General features: G+C 40.5%; 1 protein-coding gene and 1 long non-coding RNA gene across 3 annotated transcripts in view; one reads left to right on the forward strand and one right to left on the reverse strand.

Moving 5' to 3' along the window:
* The window catches only part of AOAH (acyloxyacyl hydrolase), a 166,594-nt gene that overhangs the window by 94,638 nt on the left and 54,964 nt on the right, over nt 1-16,992 (forward strand). Inside the window, exon 12 of the mRNA XM_032401770.1 lies at nt 5,150-5,241. Coding sequence (XP_032257661.1) covers nt 5,150-5,241 — 92 coding nt within the window. The remainder of the gene's footprint in view (nt 1-5,149; nt 5,242-16,992) is intronic.
* The window catches only part of LOC116630869, a 42,512-nt gene that overhangs the window by 7,335 nt on the left and 18,185 nt on the right, over nt 1-16,992 (reverse strand). For both annotated transcript variants that reach the window (XR_004299029.1, XR_004299028.1), the window contains exons 2-4: nt 16,593-16,733; nt 4,863-5,022; nt 3,726-3,857 (exon numbers count right to left, since the gene is read on the reverse strand). This is a non-coding gene — a long non-coding RNA (uncharacterized LOC116630869). The remainder of the gene's footprint in view (nt 1-3,725; nt 3,858-4,862; nt 5,023-16,592; nt 16,734-16,992) is intronic.

Here is a 16,992-nt window from a genome sequence, read left to right on the forward strand (position 1 = left end):
GCCAGGCCACACTGGAAGATAAACCTCCAGATCAGCAGTGCGTGTTGTGCTCTGTGGTTGCCTTTCCCCAGCAGATGTGAGGATAGAACAGGCTCTGGGAATATGTGAGTGGGGTGTGTATGTAGGTATCTGTGTAGGGTCACATATCGTTTCAGTATGTATCCCAAAAATATTCATTCTATACTCCTCATAAGTTATGTATGGCTTCCATATAAGAGAAACAGAGAGGAAAAGATGGCGGCCACTCCTCAGTTATCTGTAGATTTCTGAACTTTTCACCCAAAGCAGTATCCGAGAGACCATCCATTCAGTAGACACCCAGGAAGCCTCATTTTCAGCAACTGGTAGACCCAGTTTAGCCAAATTTGTGATTCCGTGAGATTTGGCAGCTTAGGGGAAAAGCAAGGACAGATATAAATGGGTTACTGAAAGCCTACGTTGTTAGAACTCTGGCCTGCTCCAAGCCTCTCCCTTCCTAGTCCCACCAGAATCTGGGTGCAAATCCCAGCCTCCTACTACCAGCTCTGTGACCTTGGCAAGTCACCCAAACTCCCTCTGAGTTCTGTTTGCCATAGTTTTCCTGGGTCCCGCACTGCCCAGTTTCTGCCCAGAAAATACAGACTCCTCTGTGACCCAGACCCAGTGACAGGAGGTGCCACCATAAAAGGGGCTTTTTCAGTATGTCCGAGTAGGTTGAGGCCTGGGTACTCATTCTTTTTTTGAGAGGTAGTATCCAGCATCTGATACATGGTAGTTGCTCAAAAAGTGTTTGCAGAAGGGAGAGAGGAAGGAAGGAAAAAGACGAATCCCTGCCTCACAGAGATGTTTGGTGAAGTTAAACAGCGTGTATAAGTTTCCCATCCCAGTGCCTGGCACATAAGGGGAATTCATTATTCGTTCCCTTCCCTACTCTGGCCTACAGTGCAAAAGCTATCTGGGAAACATAGGACATGCAAGCATCATGAATGGATATACATTCACTTACAGGACTAATTCACATACCAAAGCCTAAAGGAATAGGACCAGAGCAAGAAAGTTTATGTGAGGGTCAAGGAGGGCCCTTAAAGTTTCATGACTTGGTATTCCTATAAGGAAAGGCACTAAGGTAGTAGCGGCGATAGGAGGAGGAGAGGTGGGGGTGATGAGATAGAGAGCACAAGCAGAAGGTGGGAAGTCCTATAGTGAGCCTTTGGGATGGAAAGGCAGAAAGCAGGAGGACAGCCTCATCTACGCCACCTGCAGGACAGATGAAGTAGTGGCAGACCAAGAGCGCTGGTAGACTCTCCGCGTCCAAAAACTAAACAGATAGCTGTCCTCTGATTCCCAGGCCTTGGGATTCTTGCTCCATTATCAAAAGACCAACCTAAGAGCTGTTTTCTTCTTTGAGTAAAACAACAAAACCTGTCAGCTTTGAGAGTTTAGTTCCTGGGAAATAAATTTTAAAATACTCATTTAACTGAGGATGATATTTTTCATGTCTTTTTCCAAAGGAGGTTAGCTGCAGATTCTTCCAAGTGGCTTTCTATTATTTGAAAATAAACGACTTAGATCTAACCCAGTTAACAGTATTGGAAAAGGGAATGTACTGTGCAAGTTGTCCATAGCATTGCTGGATAGGGAGGGCTGAAATGGAAACAGTGAAATAAAAGCATCAAGAATATTCCCTTTATTGCTGGAAGATTGGCACGACCAGATGAATGTGTGATTGATACCATTACTCTCTTTTCTCTCACTGAAGATGGTTATAAGAAACCCAAATGTAAGTTGCCTGTTGAAGTTAGGGCTTAAAATATACTCAAATCTAAAGTATTATGTTTACTGAATATGCGTTAAAAATGAGAACCAATGGGCTTTCTCAATGCACACACACACACACACACACACACACACACAGAATAATGTGAAAATTTAACACAAAAATAGTATATACATGCCAATTATGACATAAAAACATTTTATATCATTGATAAAATCAGAAGATAATCTGGAGCAATGCTGTAGTTGACTTAGTGCTCATTGAGTTTCTGATGCTCTTTACAAATTGGGGAAATTTTTCTTGGTAAATATTAAGTCTTTCCACATATGTACATTTAAGGCGAGTTTCCTGAGAACATAAATGCTCAAGAGCAATAAGCAGGAGTTGATGAGGGAAATCTTAATTTGCATCTTTCCTGCCTTAAATGCCTGAAAGTATAATGTTGCATGAATAAGGCTTTTAGTGTTTAATGTGATATGACTTAAACATTCTCTTTTTGCTAGGGTCTATAAAACCTTTGCTATTAATGGCCATTACTTCTCATTTTTATCTACCAAATTTACTAAGGAAGAAAAAGTATGTAAAGGCTTCCATTTGTCTGCTCAAATCTTTTCTATTATCTGGCAATAAACCTCAGTTCTCTTAAACCTGGGACAATCCACTTGGCAAGGGACTCTAGGTGATCCATCCAAGCATGATCCTTTACATAGTGTAGGGCTTCTACTTGTCAACCTGCTCTCCTCGCTGTCCTTAGATCCTCCCAACATTCCTGTTGAAGTAGATAGAGTAATATTCGACAGCCATCAGAGATCTCAAAACTGACACATTGGTAAAGCTCCATCTTCCCTGATTTTGCACAGCTAGGAATAGTAAAACTTGGCCATAACACCATAAGTGAAGTCTAAAGCACTTAACCAGGGAAACAGATTTGTATTATTTCAGGGTTAATCGAGTGACTGGGAGAAACCTATGCAGCTGAACTTCCTGGGCCTTCCAGGGCTCCAACTGCGGGATACAGACCCACCCTGGTCCCCGCTGTGATTCAGCATCAGCTACCATCTGCTCCAGCTTAAATCCGGGAGGGGATGATTCCAGGACTGGTTGGGGCTTTTTTGAGAGCAGCAAGAAGTCCCAGAGTCTCCCAGGTATTTGAGATCCATTTCTTCAGATTGATCCAGAGACTGAATTGAGAGACCCCACTTCCCACGACGAGGTTGCTGGCCATTTCCTCGCCTGTCCTACCCCTCCCTCCATATCTGTTCTTCCCCAGCTGGGAAGATAAACACTCTATCAGCCACCTCTGACTGAGAATGGGGCTGGATGGGATATGGAAACCACTTCCGATGTGTCATATCCAGATTGTGGAGTTTCACTGTACTGGGAGAGCCAGACACAGAAGTCAGAGCTCCTGGATTTCTAAAGTAAAGCTTCTTCCTACTTTGCCGGCACCCCCTCTGTTACGGCTCCAGGCTGCAGAGAGCATAAGACACGCCTCCCTGTGCCGGCAGCTTTCCTAACTCCCTGGGAAAGGCAGAGCTGACGGCCGGAGTCAGAAGCCTAGTTCCCTGCCAGTTCCCCAAATCTGGGGTGGTTATTATGCGGATGACTGAGAAAAAGGACAGAGAGTGGTATCCGGGAGTGTTGTATCCTTCTTTTAACTTCCAACGTGTTCTCCAGGCTGCTAGCTTGCTTAACACAGTGCATGAATTTTGTCTACATCTCACAAGCCACTTGCTTATTCACTATCTCCGTTTAACACGTCTTACGAATTTCAACCATTCTGTTTGTTCTTCTTGTCTTCACTGGAAGAATTGAATATTCTCAAATCCTACACCAAACACACTTTGAAAGCAGAAAGACCTAGAGAAAAAATAAGATTAAAAACAACAACAACAACAACAACCAGAGGTAACATTTGATTTATGGTGGCAGCAGAAACAGAAACCAACACAGAGAGTATCTGACTCACAATAATGGTGGAGTTTTGAGCAGAAAGTGGTGGGTGCCTCCTGCTAAGGGGGTGACAAAGTGCCAGTCACTGGGACTGCATGGTGCTTTAAGGTTCATCAGGAGCCTCCTTTCCATGACCTTGTCTCTGCTCCTTTGATGGAGATAAATCATAATTAATACATTAGTATTATTATATAATTAATACATAATTATGGTAATTATTAATGATAATACACCATTGTTGTTGCTAGTTAACATAGTCAATCCCAAGAAGCCATCCTTCCCAGTCATCTCTCTTCCACTTCCAGCCTCCCTTGTGCTGGAAATCACACTTGGGACAAGAATAAGGATGGGGCCCTCATCCACTTCCCCCACATCCACTCCCAGCCCCTGGCAACCACCTTTCTACTTTCTGTTTCTATGAGTTTGACAGCTCTAAATACCTTACATACATGGAATCATATAGTATTTATCTTTTTTGTGAAACTGGCTTATTTCACTTAGCATAATGCCCGTAATTTTCACCCACGTTGTAGCATGGGTCAGAATCTCCTTCTTCTTAAACGCTGAATAGTATTCCATTGTATGTATACACCACAATTTGTGTATTGAACCTCAAATTTAACTGGGCATCCTCTATTTTTATCTGCTAAATTTGGCAACCCTATTCTGAACACATCAGTCTAGATAAGCTTTTTCTAGAAATTAGACCAGAGTAGAGGTTGATCCCAGAAGGTATAAAAGGAAAAATAAGGGGACATAGTTGACATCATTTTTATGCTGTGATTTTGCATAAACCATAGAAATAGGGTTCAAATGAATCCTGGTTTTGTCAACACTCTGTGTCAGGAGTTCTTAAACTGGAGTCTGTGCTAGAAATGCAGGGGGTCTGTGAACCCCTTGAAATCATAAGCCATGTAAAGTATATGTGCATCTTTGGGAGTAAAGGAGCCCAAATTAGATTCTCAGAGGTGCCTGAGACTCCTAAGGAGGTCAGGAGACACTGTCTGATTGACTGAGGGCATAGCTTTGAACTCAGGGAAGGCATTTTTGCTGGGGGCGTGGGTATTATTACCCTTTAGACAGTTGATTTCCTGAATATCTAAACTAAAATATGGAGAAAATCCCAGCACATTTAAAAAAGTGGAAAGTTTACCCATCTACTGAAGCATCCCTTTCAAATGAGGGATGAGTATAAGCAGCCATGCATTTCGCATCTTTCGCAGAAGCTGAATGGAAGCCAGTTCATGAGTGATGCTGATCTTTGTGAGGTTTCTGATGATAGAGAGGCATATACTTCATATATGTCAAAGTCCCTTAAAGAGAGAGATTAAGAAAAAGAGAGTGAGAAAAATAGAGAACAATGCCTAGACAATGAATAATCTTACTACCTGTAAAAAACAGATGACCGTTTTTATAATCACCACTTTATTTTTTCTTTAGAAATCCTTCATCAATTTACCAATAGCTCTTACCAATGAGCTCGACTGGCCCCAATTCTCTGGTGCTACTGGGTTTCTGGACTCCATTAGTGGGTATGTATGTTTGAGTACCTTTAAACATTTCAGTGTATCTATGTAAGGAAAGAACAAGAGATGGGGCTTGCTTCCAAGATGTTGAAATGGGAATTATTAGGAATTGCTTGTAGAACATGAGTAACATACAAGAAACCCATCACTGACATAGAGTCCACTATGCAGTGGGATGTAATGCAAATTGTATTTTATCAGTGCTAGCAAGGAGGGAGTATTTGGCTCTAGAGTTGACCTCTGATGGAAAATACATAAACCCATCACCGAATTTTTCTCATTCAAAGGATAAGGATGTTTATTGATTATTTACTCTCAGAAATTAATATTTATAAAGGTAATGGCTAAAATTAACAGGCAAGTTGCAAGGTCCTGGAATCACCCTGGCTTTAATGCTCTGGATTTGAAGGTAGAGACAGTGTATGACAAATCTGAGTGACACACAAACCCAGTTTGCTGTGTGTGATTGGGTGTTGACTCAGAGCGTGGGAACAAGCATTCATAGGTTAGCACCCCATTTTTTAATTTAATAGAGGACATTGTGTATCATGAATAATTTATTTGATTATTATCTTATTATCTTCACTCATTCATCTAAAAATACCTATTAAATAATTACTACCTCATCAGGTACAGATGCTATAGATGTTTCAAAGGTAAATAGGGCTTGACCTGTCTCTACAGCCAATTACAGTCGAGTGGGGCAGATAAGACAATGTATAAATAATGATAATAGAAGAGAGATGTGCCAAAAGACAATTCTCAACACAGAGCTACAGATTCATTGAAGAAATAATTCATAGAATTAATCAACAGCCACTTCTCTTAGGGGTGTTAGGCAAGGGCCAAACCCTAAAGGATTTATGAGATTGGGGTAATGAAAATGGTAGAGAGGAAACTAGGAAAGGTAACCAACCTTAAGGAAAGGGTACTCATAATTATGTAGGAATCACCTGTGAATGTAGGGAAAGCAGAGGAGATGCACTTTCAAGTTTAGGTATAGGTTTTCAAGTTTAATCATGTGAAAAATTAGGTTAGTATAATAATACTAAGAGGATCAGTGATAGGGAGCGTAAGAAGTAACCTTCGTGAGGTATTTGCTACGTACCAATCACTGTCCTGAGTGTTAAGTAGAGATTTTTCTCATTTCATCTCTTTGTGAGGGACGTGGCATTAACTTCTGCATTTCACAGTTAAGGAATCTAAGGGTTAAGCAGACAGGTTAAGAAACTTGACCAGGGTCCCATGTCAATAAGAAGTGCGATCTGTTGTCATGGAACCTGATGTCACGTTGTCCCAGAGAGTGATTTGGTGAGCAAGGGTCCTCCTAACCCCCAGCTCCCAACCTTTATGAGCTGTTTTCATTCCACCTATGGGAACATGGCTCTCTGGAGTCTTTGTCACTTTGAGAGCATGGCTATGGGCTGGAGAAATGACTAAAAACTAGAGGAGCCCACCCCTAGGGAGATGTGCTGTGTATCACCTCAAAGGTCGATCAGGGGTCCCTTGCTAGGGCGCCCATGCTCCCAGCGGTCTGGGGCCCCCTTCATGCCAACCTCAGTCCCTCTCTCCTCAGCTGCACCTGCTGTTGTCTTTGTCACCTGGAACACATCTAAAGATGGCCGGTCTAGAGTGGCTTCCTGGAAAAAAGACTCTTGTTGATCTCCCCACTGCCAACATTGGAATGGAGGAAATAATATTTAAGTGGCCTCCACGATCCAGCCATGTAAAAAATACCTGGAAGTTTCTCTAAATTAAGGCTTTTAGGACAATAACAAGAAGAATTCATTATGAGTGAGAAGTGGACATAGTTTATTATACTTTTAATGGAAGCTTAACTTTAAGTTGCACCCTGTAGAATTCAGCCACTTTTTGATCCAAAGCCTCACAAAGTTGCCATTGAGGAAATACCAGTCTAATGTTTAAAATTAATTGCGAAGTAGCTTAAATCTTCCCTGGAGTCATGCAAAGAATGAAAGACGCCACTCAGCAGGCCCAGCTGAAGTGAAAACTCGTTTCCGCATTTCTTTCCACTTATAGCTCACATTCACCAACAGGTGCCCCACATCTCCTGCAACTAATTTTCCCCAAAACTCTACTCCAAAATAACTCCTGCTCCCAAGCACACTGTTCAGTTGTTTTAGGGTTGTTGTGTTTTTTGTGGAGTTTTTTTTGGTGGGGAGGATGGGGGGTGGCAAGGGGAGCCAGTGTCCTTCTTCCCTTCTTTGTCTCCTCTGTCCTCACACCAGGAGTTTGCTCCCTTCTCAATGTGAAATCCCATTAGCCCTCCAGTCCCATAGCTATGTCCACCGCCATCCCATCAGAGTCCAGCAGGCAGCCAGATCTTTCTTAGGAGAAAGGCAGTGCAGAGAAAGAGAGAGGAAAGTTGCCAGTTTTCAGACACTCATGGGTTATAATCCTTATAAGGGTTGTGCAGAGACATTCTGACACCATCTCACAAAGGAAGTGACTGTCTAGGTGTGTTTTATGTGAACCTCACCCCCATCCTGAGCTAGTCTGTGCTGACTTTGCACCTTCTTGTGTGAGACTCTGTGTTGCCATTTATAAAAACTCAGTCTGCTTGGGCAGCCCCCTCAGTGTTAACTCTGAGTACGGTCCTTATCTGTTGTTTCTAAGGAGGTGCGTACCCCCACTGGTGTGCTGTAGGGTCACCTATCCTGCTGGAGCTTTCCTCTCTCTGTGTTTGTGGGACCCCAGGTTATCTAGTTGTCTCTTTTTGCCACCTGTTTCTGTATGCTATGCCTGTGTTCTCTGCCACCCAGCTGGAATGGGAAAAAATATATTCAGTTCCTTTTGATAGAAAAGGAAATTCTCTGTCTGCAATCTTGAGTTGCCGTGGATTTCCCCCTTAGGCAGACACAGTAGCATGATACCCATTGTGTGTCACCATTCAGGATGTGTGTCCCCCCCCCCACCCCCAGCAGGAGGTCCTGTTAAATTATCTCCATATCTCATGCAAATTATACCTGCAGATAATCTATGCTGGGCCAATCTCCTTCTTAAAAGAATGAAGATTTGTAAAGTGTATAAAAAATATTAAAGAAAGAGTATGATGAAGATCCTCTTCTGGTGAAATTGGGCAAGTGAAAAAACTATTGACCCAGAAGCAGCATTTGTGAGTCATGTAGGCAGCTTCCACAGGCATTTTGAGCAAATGTCCTTTTGAGTCCAAATGCTGATCAGCACAGGATAGAGTGTATTGCTTTCTCTGTTCACCTGGATCTCTAGAAAGTGCTTCCTATTATCTGTGATCGGCCTCATGCTTTGTGTATTAACAATGTTCTTTGGAAAATGTACCTTTGAAAGCAAAAGAATGCAGTTTGGGAGAGAAAATGGTTGCTTTCCTTTTCTTTTTCCAATATACCCTTTACCCCTCAAAATTTAGTATCTTTTTTGTAAGATAAATGTAACTAATTGAAATTACATGCATGCATTAAAAGACAAACACAACCCCTTACTTTTATAAATCTACATTCTGGGGTCCCTGGGTGGCTCAGTTGGTTAAGCATCCGACTCTTGGTTTCAGCTCAGGTCATGATCTCAGGGTCATGATATTGAGCCCTGCATTGGCTCCATGCTGAGCGTGGAACCTGTTTAAGATTCTCTCTCTCCCTCTCCCTCTGCCCCTCCCCCACTGCTAGTACATGTTCTCTCTCTCTCAAAAAAAACAAAAACAAAAACAAACAAAACACAAATCTTTATATCCTTCAGTTGAGTCTATATTAACAAAAATCTGTTCTCTTGACTCTCAGGGTCCAGAAAATTCAAAAAGCAGTATCTTTTAAAACCATGTGGGGTTTTTTTTGTTTTTGTTTTTGTTTTTGTCTTCCCAGTGTGATTCAGAAAGCAATTGAGTGATTCAAAGGCAAAAACAAAAAACAAAAAACCCACCTTGTGAGGCTGGTAGTTTGGAGGCTGGGAACCCAACAGTAACTAACATTGGGAAGGAGAACTATAACTGTGAGTGAGAAGAAAAAGGTATTTTTCTAAAGATTAAAAAGAGTACTTCATGTTCAGATCACCTTCAAAAGCAATTAATGTAAGAGAAAAGTCCTATTTAAGGTAAAGAACCCAAGGCCCCATAACACATGTGGAAATATGGGAAACAATACCAAAACTCAGGAAGGAAGGACTTCTAATTTACAAGCAATACTTAAAATTCCAGAGCCCTGTGAGTCAGTGTGATGAAGTAGGAGGAAAACTGTATTTACAGGTACAAGGTTCTGGTTCTGTATGGCCCTCAGTGGAATAGAGAGCATCCCTGGACCTCATTTATATGTTGAAGTTGAGTTGTACCTAGCCATCTCTGAAGTTCTCCCCAGTGTTCAAGTTTAGTGGCTACAGGGCAATGTGCTATTAAAGTCCACAACCTACCTTATGATGCTGCTTGGTTTAGAAGCATTGGAGGAAGCTGGTAGGAAAATATGCTCCTGCATCTCCCCACCAAATATGTTTTTCTCCACTCCTTAACTAGCTGTGCCTTCAGACAAGAAAGACCTGGCTAATTTAATGGATCAGAGCCTGAAACATTCTAGGAACCATGTTTCTCTAGGGCCAGCGTTGCTGTGCCATAAAGTCTGAACCCTTGCATAGTAAGCCCCGCACTGTGTGGTACTGGGTGCTGGACCATCTATTCGTTAAAGTGGCACTCCATAATTGTCCTTTATGGGTACTGTTTCCTCCAAGCAAACCTCAGAAAGGGAAACAGATAACTCCAAACCCTTAACAAAAATAACCACTTGAACCCAACTGCATATATCCTGAGCTTTTATGGTTGTCCAAGTCCCCTTCTGAAAGTGGGGCCAGGGATGGTCCAGTCAGTAGAGTTCTGCAGGCCGGGGCTAAATGGTAGAGAAGTCCTTCAAAGCTGGAAGGCAGAGGGGACTGAGAGGAAAAACAGGGTAGCAATCAGAACTTTAAAAAAAGAAGATGAAGTTAGCCGTAAAAAACCATGAAAGCCAAAAGAGCCAAGAGCAATTACCAAAGTTATATTAGGCTGGAAGGTAAGAGTGAGATCAGTGGGCCAACATAAGTGGGTGCAAACTACATGGAATTTTCTAGAGTAAATGTTGCTCCCTCTGCCTCTGGCTTAGACTTGCTATTTGGGGCCAGAAACATAGCACATGCTTAGAAAGAATAGACATAGCTATTGTGAAAAGTGGCACAGTAATGCTATTCAAGGACATTTAAACACACCTCTTTGATGAGAGGTGTCCTAGAATCTGAGTGTTAAAGGTTATCTATTCTCTCCAACCCAATAGACATTATATGAGAGAACAATTTTGAAAAGCAGTGTATAATTCCAAACCAAGTCACTTGGGGTGTTAAAAACAGAAAATTGGAGAGAAGGGATTTGCAGCTAAGATTTGCTAACCTAATTTCATGTTTTAAAAAAAGACATGTAAGTACTAAACACTAATGGGCTTAATAACCTTATTAAATCCATTATTCAAAAATTACATGTGATGTAAGTGCCAATGATTAGCCGTCTTATAATTATACTTTGCAAAACAAATAATTAGCTGGAGAGTTGGTCATTTGAAGTTAGCTGAGGCTGATTATAGTGGAGTGTGGTCTACATCAGTGCTTTTCCAAGTGTGGTCCGTGGACTGCTGGGAGGATGGTCTCTCAGACCTTTTCAGGGGATCCACAAGGTAAAAACCATTTTCACAACAGAATTAAAACAGCATTTGTCTTTTGTGCTGTGCAGCCATTTATACTGATGCACAAGAGCAGCGGTGGGTGAAGGTGCTGACGTCTGAGCATGAATCAAAGCAGTGGCACCAAACTGTATTAGTAGTGACTGTGGTCTTCACCTCTACACGGTCCTGGTTTTAAAAAAGAGGGGGACATCTTCCCCTGAAAAGTTCATCTATGAAGCAGAAACATTATTAATTTTATTAAAGCATATACATGATTTTTTAATACTTTCATCTGATGAAATGGGAGATATACATAAAGCACTTTTGCTGCATAATAAAATATGATTGTCTTAAGGAAAACACTTGCGTAAAGGAGTTGAGAGCTATAGTCCACTCCAATCAGTTTTTCATGGAACACCAGTTTTACTGAAAAGAACTAGAAAATAAATTATAGGTATTCAGATTGGATATGTGGCTGATATTGTATCTGAAATGAGGGAACTTCAAGGAAAACAACTGACAGTATTGATTGTTAATCATAAAATTTGAGCTTTCGGAGAAAATTCTGAATTTTTGAAAACTTGCATTTTCTCTTATGAACTTGACATCTTCCTAATACTCAAAACCTTTCTAATAGATATACAGTGCAAGGAACAAGTATGATTTTTCAATATTATATCATAAAATGTATCAACATTTAGAATATCCACGTAACTCAGCCAATACTTTCTAAATGACCAGTATATGATATGTAAAACCATGCATGGGTAAAAAATCCACTCAAAGTACAAGATAGACCAATGCATTTTAATGTAATGTGGTGCAAAAAAAGTTCATTGATATATTTTCAGATTCTACATTGCAACTAATCAATCTTTAAGAAAATACCACATCTCAAGTTTTGGTATAGAATCAAAGAAGGCTATCCATACTTATCTAAAAAAGATATTAAAATGTTACTCCCTTTTCCAGCTACATGTATGTTTAAGATGAGATTTTCTTCATATAATTCCATCAAAACAACATGTCACAACAGATTTAATGCAGAAGCAGAGATGAGAACAGATCTGTCTTCTATTAAAGTCAGACACTAAGGAGATTTGCAAAATTGTAAAATGATGCCATTTTTCTCACTAATTGGAGGAAGGGTTGGAAAATATATATTTTTCAGGAAAAAATGTTACTTATGTTAACATGTAATGGGTTTATTATTTTAAATGAGTTAATAATTAAATATGCTTTCAAATTTCTAAGTTCTAATTTCTAACATATAAATACTGACAGCTATAATCACATAAAGAAAGCTCTCTGGGTTCCTCAGTAATTTGAAGAGTATAAAATGGTTCTGAGAGCAGCAAATTGAGAACTTCTGTGCCAGGGAATGAGTGTGAAAGAGAAATGTGGCCATGGATGGAGGCTGGGGGATGCCAACATGCAGAGGTTTGGGAAGAGAAGATAAAGGAATAGTTCTCAAAGTGGAGAGAAAACTAGAAGGGTTCAGTATCCTACAGACCAAGAAAGTGTTTCCAAAGGACAAGTGCCTTTCAGCCAAATGCTGCCAGAAGCAGAGGAGGATGGGGATGGAGAAAGAGCACTGGGTATGCAGGGTGGTGAGCAGGGGAGATTGGCCAGAAATGTCTCCTTGGACAGAGATGGGAACCTGACTGCTGAGAGTAGTTTCCAGGAGGTGATGAAGGAAGTGAGCATCAACAACTCATTTAACAAGTTTCACTATTAAAGGGAACAGAGAAAGGGGGTGATAGCTGGTGGGGAATAAAAGATCAGGGAGACATTTTTTTTAGATGAGAACTCCTACAGCATGCTTTTAGTGAGAGGAAGATCCAACAAAGAGAGAAAGGTGGGTGAGGGAAGGAACCAGGTCCTGGAGAAGGCAAGAAGGGGTGCAGTGTCGGGCAGGGATGGGCAGGAAGGACCATCTGTGGACGCTATGGCTCCTAGCCAAGGACTCTTCCTGCCATACACTGACAAATCTCTCCACCTGCAACAACTTCTCCCTTGACTCTACTCATTTCTAAATTTTCACTTTTTAATTTAACTACTCAAATCATGAGTACATTTTCATCTTACAAAAAATACTGAGGTATGTAAAGTAAAAAGTCAAAGCTTTCCCCCAATTTCACCCCCTTTCCCAAGAGAAAGCCCTGTTATCAATTTAGTGTGATTTTGTTCAGATTCCTTCTGTGTGATTACATGTGTAAATCCGTATATAAAGAAATAAATATTTCGTTGGGATTTCCCCCATAAGTAACATTATACTGTGCATAACATGGTAAATTAATGCTTTGCTTTAACAATACTTATTGAAGCACTTTCTATTCTTGTGCAATTCTGCATGGTATTTCATAGTATGGTTGTTTTGTTCTCCTACGGATGGACAGTCAATTCCAAATCCTCATTATACCCAATAATGCCATAATGAACATTCTCCAGTTCTCTTTATGAAACCATGTGAGGATATCTTTAGGAAAAAATGGCTAACTCCAAATGAATACATTCTTAATTTTTCATCATCCCTCCAAAAAGGCTATCCCAATTTACATTCCCACAAATAGCATATGAGAACACATGTTTCCCCACATCCTTGCCAATACCGAATATTGCCCACTTTCTTCATTTTTTCCAATCTAACAATGTTTTATTGTTGTTCTAATATGTAGCCTCCCGGTCAGTAGTGAGTTTGAGCATCTTTTCAGGAGCATTTACAAATTTGCTTTTGTCTTATCTAGTTACCCTTTGTTCATGCTTTTACACTTGCCATTTAGGAGTCAGTTCCTTTAGACAGCCTCCTCATGCCAACTCCCCGTCTAACTGGATGATTCTCTCCTGTACTCCTATTGTGCTTCTTCAGTACCAATGTCACCTCACTTATCATAACTGTTTCTTTATTGTTTTTCCTCTCCACCCAGCCCCATACCAGACTCTGAGCATCCTGAGTACAGAAATTGGCTTGACTTTGTTCCATAGCCCTAGCCCCTGACACATTATGTGGCACCATATAGAAGGTACTCAGGAGAAGAATTACTGAATAAGTTCATAATGATTATCATTTTACATTTGTAGATTGCTTTCCAATCTACAAGCCTCCTTCCCTTGCATTTTCTCAGATTGCCTAAATCAAATCAGATTTGCAGGAATTAACATTTCAGAAAAAATGCTAGGGATAAGGGAGGAGGAATATAAACAGCATGAATCGAATCACCAGCTGCATGATGCGATGCATGTAAAAATAAATCAGCGTAACTTAAGCCATTGGACTACTAAGTGTGTTCTGTAATAAATATTCTACAAGAGATTAGCACAATTCATTAAAATGTAAAAATAACCACATGATCAACAAGTTGGAGGTAGTGAATTTCAAGTAAAATATCAATTCAGGAGCCAGGTAGAAGGAATAAAACAAATGAGAGATCTGCTACAGGTGAATTTGGTCAATTATAGATGAGTCAAGCCTCGATGTAAAATTTTGTCCAGAATGAAAAATTGTGCAGTCTAGATTGATCAAAGCAAAGGAAAAATCTCCAAATTTATCTAACAGGATTCCTATAACCAACTGAACCTGAGATCTTAGGCCGTCTCCATGCTCACATACAGATAGAAATAATTCATCAATATTCTCCAAACACTGTTCTGTGAAAGACTAGTTCCACAAGCTGTCACACACATTTTTTAAAAGATTCCTAGGTCAACTAAGTTTTGGAAATGCCAGTTTGAATAAGGAGAAACACTTTTATTCCATATAAGACTAATAAGAGCCTTTAATAAGGAAAAAAAAAAAAACAACAACAACCTTGGTATATCTCCAAGGTTTAATATGGAACAGTTCCTAAATTCATTTACTTATTTGACCACAGAACTATGTAGAATCTCTCTCTCCCTCCTTCCCTCCCTCTCTCTCTCCTTCTCTGTGTGTATGTGTGTATATTTTATGAGAAAATACATCTCAAGAACCTGGTGTTTCACAGCATCCTTTGAGAAATGCTGTTTAGATTATTAAAACAATCTTTTGTGCATCACAAGCAATCTTTTTACCTTTATAAGTGTCCACACCTTATATCTCTCAGTTTTATCATAGTTTAATGTTTATGCTGATGCAGTGGCCTAGAATCAAATCTGAGGCCAAAAAAAAAAAAAGAAAGAGCCAGGAGGGAAACAGTTATCACTGCCCCAAGCTCTGAGAAGGACAGAGGGAGGAATCTTAGTGGGAGGTTAACTTAACAGGTAAGAAGCCTTGTCTGAGTACAGTAGCTCATGAATTATTGAACACAAGGCCCATGAAGTCTATTTCCCTGTATTATTTGCTGCTCCAGATTCAAAATCTATCATGCTGTCTGACTAATCTTTTCATGTCTGAACTCCTAGGACCTCCTCTAGAGCCATCCTCACCCCTACACACACCCCTGCCTAATTAGCCCATTGCCAGTCTCTCTGAATACACAGTGAGTCGAATTCTGCATGTTTAGTTCTCTCTGAGGCTGAAATCTTGGTTGTTCTGTGATGTGGTGAATTAGAGGTTGCACAGGGATCTGGTATCAAAGGACTAGAAGGAATTCTAAAAGTTCTTTAATCCATCTCCCTGGCCCCATGCTGGTCTGACTTCCACCTACATCAGAAAGAAAACTCCCCACACTTTTCTTAAAATTCCTAGCAGTAGCAGTCCCTGGATAAAGCCATTCCAGTCTCTAAATTATTCAATTTTATCCTAATTCACTCTCCTGCCCTAACCCTTCACATCAGATGTTACCATTTTTCTCTCCCTGACCCTGCTGCTAGTCTTCCATGCCCTGGTCTTTTTTGTGTGTCTTATTCCCTATGATGCAACTTAATTAGGGTGTCAGAATGTATACCCAAACTAGCAATGCTCTGCAGAGAGTCAGAAATCGCCTCAGAAATTTCACCAGGCCCTGATACACCACTATTGCTTGCATGATATCCTACTTGGTCTACCCCCAAAACCTCTGACATGCTAAGTCTATTGGGAAACTGTTCTGATACCTCTCTCTGAGAAGGTTCTGCTTTGAGTCAGCATAGGAGGGGATGATTTTTTTTTTTCAGTTCTAAATCAACCCCTTTAATTAGTATCATGCTTGAAGATCATTCTTGGTTTTATTCTTTGTTTGTTTGTTTGTTTTCCATTTCTTCATCGTGAAATGGCATGGGGGTGGTGGGTCATTAGGAGGCGCTCAGAGAAAGTGTTTTTGTCTGCTACCTGAACCCACAGCGGGGAAAGCAACCAGTACACATTCTGTAGGAGATTTCCCTATTTTGAATTTTGGTGTTAGAAATCAAAAGCTGATAGTGTGTCCTCATGTGAAATGCCCTGCAGTAGACAGAGCTGGTCAAAGTGGGACTTTCACATGGCATGCTTCCAAGCCAGCCCTGTAGGTTGAGGACACCAGCATCTTAGGCACTGGGGAAAGTGGAAAGAAGAGAACCTTCAAGTACTCCTCCTTTGCATCCCTCAAACTAAACTATTACCTCTTCTACCAGCCCATTGGACTTGGCTTGAACGTACAACAGAGGGAAAAGGGAGAAACAAAAGGTCACACTGAGAAACCTGTGTCCAAGTAGGGTTAGGGAGCGAGAGGAGTGGGGATTCGAAACCAGAGGTCATCACAGTTAACCTTACTGTGCACAGTATCCTTGGTTTCTCCTATGAATTCAAATCCAGCTGACCTTGTATACAGATGACTTCCCATCAAGCGTTCAACTCAGTTTGTGAGCATCTCCAAAATATCGTACTACTGGCTTCTCCAAATATTATATTGATTTTTCTGTCTTCTCGGGATTCTTGAGCACTCCATGAGAAATTCAATCCTAGAATTTATAAGAAAGATTATGTACTCGAGGTGGGATGAAAGAAAACATCATCTTTGATTATGTGAAATGTTTTCTAGTGCCTAGTACAAAACCTTAATCTCAAAATTCTACATACTATTTCTGGTCAGAAATATTAATGAAACTATTCACTGGCTGGCAAAGATTTTGTATTCTTGTAAAGAAAGATGCAACTATCTATCTATAATATTAATATCTACACTATTTACTCTTCATGAGCAGGCCATGAGCAAAACAC

This window comes from Phoca vitulina, unplaced genomic scaffold (assembly GCF_004348235.1).
Source record: "Phoca vitulina isolate PV1807 unplaced genomic scaffold, GSC_HSeal_1.0 scaffold4, whole genome shotgun sequence".
NCBI lineage: Eukaryota > Metazoa > Chordata > Mammalia > Carnivora > Phocidae > Phoca > Phoca vitulina.